Source organism: Ananas comosus, linkage group 3 (genome assembly GCF_001540865.1).
Source record: "Ananas comosus cultivar F153 linkage group 3, ASM154086v1, whole genome shotgun sequence".
Classification (NCBI taxonomy): Eukaryota; Viridiplantae; Streptophyta; class Magnoliopsida; order Poales; family Bromeliaceae; genus Ananas; species Ananas comosus.
Window position 1 is genome coordinate 6697161 of NC_033623.1, and position 8836 is coordinate 6705996.

The window sequence follows — 8836 nt, forward strand, 5'->3', positions numbered from 1 at the left end:
GCACCGGCGGAGGCACGGGATCGCGGCAAGGGGATCGCTTAGCTAGCTAGCGAGGAGCGGTTCTTTGCCTAGGTGGTTTGCTCTTTCTTTTTGTAGTTGGGAGAGTAAGAGATTTCTGTATACATGTATAGAGACCACCTATATACCTACTTTTAGCACTTGCAATTGGGATTTCCTATTGTATTTACTTTATGCCTTATTTAGTGGATTTACAGTTTATCCTTATCCTTGGTTGTAGCATTTAGACATTTATTATGCTCTGATACTTCTAGATGTCTTTTATTATTGCTTTCATTATTGTTGTTTTAGACGCCTTATACGTTTTAGACGTATGGCGGGTCTGGGCACGTGTCGGGCAGGCTTCCGCTGGGTCCCGGGGCGTGACAGTCGCATTGCGCGCAGCAGCTCTGGCTGCGCTGGGAGAGCTCTCGGAGACTGGTCCCTAGTCGGGGAGACCGGTCCCCGAGCCCGAAATCTGCCCAGTCCAGGCAGTTGAATAAGATGAAAGTTGAGGGGTTTATTTGCATTTTGGCAACCCAATAGTTATGTATTGGGGCCTAATGAGATTTTCTCTCATTTTTACCCTCTCATCCCCTCTCATCTCTCTTTCTCTCTCTAGAAGGCAAAGAAGGAGAAGAAGAAGAGAAGGAAAAGAAGGAAAAGAAGAGGAAGAAAATAGAGAAGAAGAATAGGAAGTGAAGAAACTCCCTCTCCCTCATCTCTAGCTTGGAAAGAGAAAGCTTACAAGGTAAGCTTTGAACCCTAATCATGCTAAAACCCTAAACTGGGGGCTATGTGACCTAGAAATGGTTTTTATAGAGCATTTTGAGTTTTTGAAACTTTTCTTTTGCTTCTTTAGAGGTCAAAACCATGAAATGGGGGTAATGGGTAAAGCTTGAAGGTGAGCTTGACCCCTCTCATGGTAGAATCCAAACTATGGTTTGGATTGAATTAAAGATGGTTTAGATGGACTATTTAGAGTATAATGAAGCTACTTTTGCTTCCCAATGAGATCAAACCCTAGGTTTGATGTATGCTATGGAGCTAGAGCACCCAAATTGGAGCTTTTGCTCATGAGGGTTCCTAAGTGAAATTGACCCTCTAAAAACCTAATTGGGGGTATTTCCGACTTGTTGATGCGCTCGGAATAGCATTACGAAAAGTGTATGTAAAGTTATGGCCAAATAAGCCTAATTTGGCTTCGTTATACCGCAGGTAGTGAACCGGGTATCTAAAAATCCCAAGAAAATCGTCGGAGCACCTTTGGAAGCCTACGAGGTGGGTGGTGCTTCTCAAACTCCTTGAACTTCTCTCTATGCCTAATGTGTCATTCATTTGAGCATATGTATATACATNTTCGAGACAGATATTGTACTACTTATGACTCCTTTTATTGTCTAGCTTTACTTCTTTACTTTGGTGTAGATGTTAGAACTATACTCGCTCTGATATCATTAGTTGCTAGTTATTTCACTTCTGCTATTTGTCCTACTACTTGCTTTTACTTCCGCTTTTAGTATAGACGCCTTATATGTGTAGACATATGGCGGGTCTGGGCACGCTACCAGGAGGGCCTCCGCCGGTCCCGGGGCGTGACACCGGGTATGCTTCCACCGATACCCGGGCGTGACAGATTATAGTGGTATCAGAGCCTAGAGTTAAGTCTTATTGGACCTAGCGAACCTTAGGCTGGTTGGACTATAAGAATAGGCTCGTGAGAGACGAGGTCTAGTTTAGTTTTTAGCGAAAGTACTTTGATTGGGTAATTTATAAACTCCGAATGGTAGGAGTTGATTGAAATATGCAATTTCTAACTTTGCGGAGAGCCACGTTGGCGGCCGACAATGTGACATCGGAAGTTAGTATGTTTTACATTTCATTACTTTCGCTTGATTGGGTGGTTAATATAATGAGTAGGGGTTCAATAGTGTAAGTTCTATTAATTTATGTTTATTTTTGCTGCAGCTTAAGATGCCTACTACTCGTTCTATGGCTACTGGAGCAGCCAAGGCAGCTGATGCAGAGGAAGTGGAGACCTCCGTTACTTCCGGATCTAGTGAGGTCCGTGAGTTGCAGGATCAGCTTGCAGTATTGACGGATCTAGTGACACAGCAGGCTGCAGCAGCTCGACAACAGATGGATGCCGCGCGCCGACAGGAGGAAAGAATGAAGAGGTTAGAGGATTTGCTACTGCGACAGACAACTGATAGAGAGGGCCCGAGTTCGGTGCCAACAGTACCTGAGAGGGACACGATTGCGAGGGTACAGTCACCAGCACCAGATACTTCACCGGCAGCCCCGCGCGCTGAGCACCAACCGGGGACCGTAGTACCACCCCTAGTGCCTGTGGCTGCGACAGGGACAGTGTTACCAGAGATGGTAGGGGCTGAGGAGTAAGAGCAGATGATGGAGCGATTGAATGAATTTCGCCGTTGCAATCCTCGTGTATTCGACGGCGAAAAAGGTGATCATTGGGTAGTTGAGAAGTGGCTAATGCACATGGAAAAGTTATTTTACGATACCTTTGTAGAGGAGCGAGACCGAGTCTGGTTTGCGACACACCATATGGATGGCGAGGCCTATAGGTGGTGGTTAGACATTCGTGAGGATCCCTGTACTGATCTATCTGCGATCACTTGAAGAGATTTAAGGAATTATTGTTGACAACCTACTTCCCGCAAAGTGTAAAGAGACAAATGGAGAGGGATCTGAGAAATTTGAGGCAGGAGGATAGGACAGTGGTTGAGTATGAGCGAGAGTTTTCTCGACTACTATATTGTGTTCCTTTCGTGGTCAAGGATGACGAGGATAAGGCCCGTATCTTTGAGGTGGGTTTGCGACCTGCGATTTTCAGGTTGGTCCAGGCGTCAAACCTATCGACTTACAAGGAGGTAGTAAATCGGGCACTGATTGTTGAGAAGGGGGCAGAGATTGTGAAGGAAAGGAAAATTGTGGATCGAAATAAAGGAAAGAGGCCAGGGGTGGAGAGTCGTGGTCAGCAATCGTTCAGGGGACCGCCAAAGTATCCGAGAGGCCAGCCAAGTCAGTCGAGGGGACGAGGTTCTTTTGCACCCCGTAGAGCACCTAAGCGTCATCGACAGTCGCGTTGTGTGATTTGTAGTGGTCCTCATTTTCCACCGCAATGCCCACAACATGGGGGCAAGTGCTTTCTTTGTGGTCAGGAGGGCCACTTTCGGTCTGAGTGCCCGAGGGCTTCGTCACACGCACCATCGTCAGCATCAGCACCTGCATCTTCAGCTCCGAGTCAGGGGACTCCGTCAGCACAGTACCAATCGAGACGACCACCCGAACAGCGGCAGTCAGAGAGTTCTCGACAGGGTTCAAGTGGGCATATGTATGCCGCCCAGACTGAGGAGGCCGCGGCAGCAGAAGAGGTTGTAGCAAGTGTTATTTTGATTCGTGATGTTCATGTTCGTGCATTATTCGATACTGGCGCATCGCATTCTTTTATCGATCGGCTATTTGCCGAGTTGCATAGCATTTAGTTAGTACCTACTTTGCATCCGAGACGAGTAATCATGCCCGACCATACCCTGGATATTCATGAGTATTGCCCTCGCTGCCCAGTTCGGGTAGGTGATTGGATTATGCCAGTGAACTTATTAGCACTACACAAACTAGGTGAGTTTGATGTAGTTTTAGGTATGGACTGGTTGACACAATACTATGCTATTATAGATTGCACAAATCGAACGTTGACCTTTAAGGAACCATGTCAGCAGGAAGTGGTGTACAGGGGATGCCAGAGTTCATTGTTCGCAATGACAATTAGTTCTTCGCGAGCACGACAATTGATACGGAGGGGTTGCGTGGCCTATTTGGCTAATATCTCTGTCAGTAACGGAGGAGTTACTAGTATTGATGATATCTCGGTAGTACGGGAATTTCGTGATGTGTTTCCAGCTGAATTACCTGGAATGCCGCCTAATAGGGAAGTTGAGTTTGTGATAGATCTTGTTCCTGGGACTGCCCCAATCTCAAAAGCACCCTATAGGATGGCACCTGTTGAGTTGAAAGAGCTGAAGGCACAGTTACAGGATCTTTTGGATAAAGGTTTTATTCGACTGAGTGTATCACCCTGGGGAGCACCGGTGTTATTCGTTAAGAAGAAAGATGGATCCTTTCAATTGTGCATGGATTATCGGGAAATTAACAAAGTCACAACCAAGAATAAGTATCTACTACCACGAATTGACGATTTATTTGACCAGCTCCAAGGATCGCAAGTGTACTCCAAGATTGATTTACAATTTGGATATCATCAGTTGAAGATCAAGCCCAAAGATGTATCTAAGACTGCTTTCAGAACATGGTATGGTCATTATGAATTCACAGTTATGCCATTTGGATTGACTAATGCCCCGGCAGCTTTTATGAATTTAATGAAATGTGTTTTAAGCCCTATTTGGACAAGTTTGTGGTCGTATTCATCGACGATATCTTGATCTATTCCCAAAGTGACGAGGAGCATGAAAACCATTTAAGACTGGTGTTGCAAATACTTCGAGAAAAGAAACTATTTGCAATGTTAACAAAAAAAAAAAGCAAATTTTGGCTTCGAGAAGTAGCATTTCTGGGACATGTAATTTCAGAAGTCGGGATAGCTGTGGATCCAAAGAAGATTGAAGCAATTAAGAATTGGCCTAGGCCGACCAGCATTACAGAGATTCGGAGTTACCTTGGTTTGACAGGATACTACCGAAAGTTTGTAGAAGGATTTGCGAAGATGTCAACTCGTCTCACTCGACTCACACATAAAGGGGCGAAGTTTATATGGAATGAGGTCTGTGAAATTCGACCTCTTAGAAATGTTAATGTGATAGAATTACGTAGGATTTGAAGTGGAGTGCTCCTAGCTAATCATGTATTGATTACTAGGGCTTTCGGAGAATTGTGAAGATCCATACCCATAGGTCGAACGTGAATCGTCGGTTAATAGGTGGGTTTGACCTCACCAGAGTAAGTGAATTCCCCTATGTTCTATATGTTACTATAGGACTATTAATTATATGCAATTGAATTACTTTGGCGGTTTTATTTGAAGGCATTGACAATCAACTCAACTTAATATTTAACAGTGAGTGATTTTGTTATGTTTTAATAAAGTAGAGAACAAATTATTCGATTGTGACCTGACCAGTGTTGTATTATTAAAAGACAAGTTTACCTTGCGAATAACACATGTAAATTAGCATCTTTATTATGTGGTTATTGATCTAGTGGATACTAGCATTTCTTATTGTACAGAGAATCCGACCTATTGGCCGAGAGTAAAAAACTTACATACTTGATATATGATGATTGAAGCGGTTGGACTATGATTTATGCTTGCTTGCCATTGTGCTCATTCGCACAAGCTTGTGAGGGTCGCGCCTTACAAGCCAACACTCCGGAGTTGGCCTACGCGACAGACTGCTTGCCCATGCGGGATTGGGTGCCGAAGTCGATTGCCGTGGGGAGTGCATACTACCACGGGGCCATTAGGCGCGGCGCAAGCTGGACTACCTGGTGTAGGTCCTTATGAATTGAACCAAGTTACTAAAAGATAGTAATAAATAATTACTATTATACAGTGTACAGCTACCTTTAATACGACATGTTCAAGCTTTAAGTAATTACTTTACTTGTTTCTACTTGTTTGACATAGTTGATAGCATCATACATGTTCATCGTTATTTGTTGTTGAATTATCTCGCACACAATAAATGTTTTTACATTTATAATAGTACATCATGAGCCTAGTGGTGTAACTCGCCAAGGCTGGCGGCTTACCCACTGGGAACTATTGTTTAATAGTTCTCACGCCCTTTTTATTATTGTTTTTACAGAGCCACCTACTACAGGAGAGGCTAGGGATCGTGGCAAGGGAGTCGCGTCTAGCTAGATATAGCTTGGAGCTTGACTAGATGATCATCTTGCTACTCGGGCTACGACCGAGGGTTATGTACCCGTGTACAGAAAAACTACCATTGTACATATATTTTGAGTGACCTTGTGATGTATTTACGGTTTGTACCTGGGATGACAGTTTTGGTGTTTCTCTGTGGAATAGAAGAATTCGGGACTGTACAGACTTGCACTTTCTTCTGATAGTGGTATTATTGATTTGTACTTTGCTCTGATCATCTTCACTTGTTTAATATGATTTTATAAACGTCTTATATACTACAGGTATATGACGGGTCTATACATGTACCAGGTATGCTTCCGCTGATACCCGGACGTGACAGTTCCGCTCATTCCGACGGAACTCGGCACGATTTACGCGGAATGTGGTATGTTACATTCTCCACCCCCTAAATTTAGTTTCGTCCGCGAAACTACTTATCTACTAATCGAGATTCACCTCAACGCAGTTCCTCGAAGAGATCAGGGTAACGCTCCTTCATCACGTCCTCAAGCTCCCAAGTCTCTTCTCGGTCGCCGTGCTCGCACCAATGAATTTTAACATACGGGATTTCGCGGTTCCGTAGTTTCCTCACTTCTCGATCGACGATATAAGCCAGGGACTCCTCATAAGTCATGTCCTCTTGAAGCTCCATCGGTACATATGCGAGAACATGCTCGGGGTCGTAAACATACTTGCGGAGTTGAGATACATAGAATACATCGTGCACTCCCGCAAGCCTCGGTGGTAATGCTAACTTATAAGCCATCGCGCCAATCCGTTCTAGAATCTCAAAGGATCCGATATAGCGGGGACTTAGCTTCCCTCGAACACAGAATCGCTTGACTCCTCGCATAGGCGTCACCTTTAGAAATACGCGGTCTCCAACAGTGAACTCGATATCTTTCCTTCGCTTGTTGGCATAACTTTTGTGCCTCGATTGCGCCGTTGCTAACCTTTGTCGGGCAAGGCGAACTTTCTCCTCCGCCTCACGCACAACATCTGGGCCAAGAACAGTCCTCTCGCCCACATTGCTCCAATGAATCAGCGAGCGACACTTTCTTCCATAGAGGGCCTCGAATGACGCCATCGCAATACTTTCTTGATAGCTATTGTTGTATGCGAATTCCGCCATTGGTGAATGATCGTGCTATTCGCCCTTATAGTCAAGTACACACGCCCGAAGCATATCCTCAAGTATTTGAATAGTTCTCTCTGATTGACAGTCACTTTGAGGATGAAATGCCGTGCTAAAGTCGAGCCGTGTGCCTAACACGTCTTGCAAGCTCCTTCAAAAATGAGATGTAAACCGCGGATCCCGATCCGACACAATGGATACCAGTACCCCGTGTAATCTCACCACCTCGTCAATATAAACTTGAGCGAGCTTGTCTCCCGTCCAGGTAGTGTGGATCGGCAAAAAGTGTACCGATTTTGTCAACCGGTCCACAACTACCCAAATCGCGTCATGTCCACCTTGTGATCTAGGCAAACCTGTCACAAAGTCCATTGCGATGTTTTTCCACTTCCACAAGAGTATAGGTAGACTTTGCAACTTCCCCGCCGGAAATCGACATTCTGCCTTAACTAGTTGGCACGTGAGACATTGCGCCACAAACTCTCCTATATCTTTCTTCATGCCCGGCTATCAATAATGTAGCTTCAAATCTCGATACATTTTAGTGCCGCCCGGGTGAATACTATAAGGAGATTGATGAGCTTCTTGCATAACCACCCTTCTAAGTTCGTCGTTCTTGGGCACACACCAACGGTTTCGAAATAGTAGTGTGCCATCGGTTCCAATGCTAAACTCATTAGTATTACCATTCTCAACTTTGCTCCACACTTTTTGGAGAAATTCATCAGACGCTTGCAATTCTTTAATCTTCTCCAATAAGGTTGGTTGCACTATCAATGTGGCTAACGTTGCCGGCACACCCGGCGCCACAACCTCAAGACCAAACCGATGCATTTCTTTTTGCAAAGCCGATTGAGGTGTATCGGCCGTCGCCAAATTTTTCGCCGACTTTCTACTTAAAGCATCGGCTACGACATTTGCCTTCCCGGGGTGGTCTAGGATAGTGACGTCATAGTCTTTAAGCAACTCCAACCATCGCCGCTGTCGCAAATTCAGTTCCTTCTGGGTGAACAGGTATTTGAGACTCTTATGATCGGTGTAGATCTCGCAATGCTCACCATACAAGTAATGCCTCCACAATTTTAGCGCGAAGACAACCGCCGCTAGCTCAAGATCGTGGGTCGGGTAGTTCTTTTCATATGTCTTCAACTAGCGTGAAGCATATGCTATAACTCGGCCCTTTTGCATCAAGACACACACGAGACCAATGTACGAAGCATCACTATATACGACATAACTCTCCCCCAGTGTCGGCAAGGCAAGCACCAGAGTAGATGTCAACCTATTCTTTAGCTCCTCAAAGCTTAGCTCACACTCGGGGCTCCAAACATACTTCACCCCTTTGTGCGTAAGGCGTGTTAGTGGAGTTGTTATCCTAGCAAACCCTTCCACGAACCGCCGGTAGTAGCCCGCAAGTCCAAGGAAGCTATGAATTTCCACCACACTTGTCGGGCGAGGCCAATCTTTAATCGCCTCAACTTTCTTTGGGTCCACCGAGATGCCTTCACTGGATATAACGTGACCCAAGAAGGTAATCTCCGAAAGCCAAAACTCACACTTCTTGAGTTTTGCATACAGCTTTTCCTTCCGGAGTATATCCAACACAAGCCTTAAATGCTCATCGTGTTCTTCCTTCGTCCGAGAATATACCAATACGTCGTCAATGAAAACCACGACGTACCAGTCCAATAGCGGACGGAAGACTCGATTCATCAAGTCCATAAAGGCTGCCGGGGCATTGGTAAGCCCAAACGACATCACCATGAACTCATAGTGGCCATATCGCGTAC

At 45.1% G+C, this 8836-nt stretch overlaps 1 protein-coding gene and 1 long non-coding RNA gene across 2 annotated transcripts; one reads left to right on the plus strand and one right to left on the minus strand.

Annotated features, from left to right (window-relative positions):
* LOC109708110 lies at positions 4888–6096 on the plus strand. The gene is made up of 2 exons (XR_002215657.1): positions 4888–4960; positions 5850–6096. It is a non-coding gene; the product is annotated as an uncharacterized LOC109708110 (long non-coding RNA).
* Positions 6369–6998, minus strand: LOC109707769. The gene has a single exon (XM_020229302.1). It carries the CDS (start codon positions 6996–6998, stop codon positions 6369–6371), a length of 630 nt encoding a protein of 209 aa, XP_020084891.1.

Bases quoted from the DNA above. Each gene is read 5' to 3' on its own strand.
- LOC109707769 (XM_020229302.1), bottom strand. From the start codon at position 6,998: ATGGCGTCATTCGAGGCCCTCTATGGAAGAAAGTGTCGCTCGCTGATT.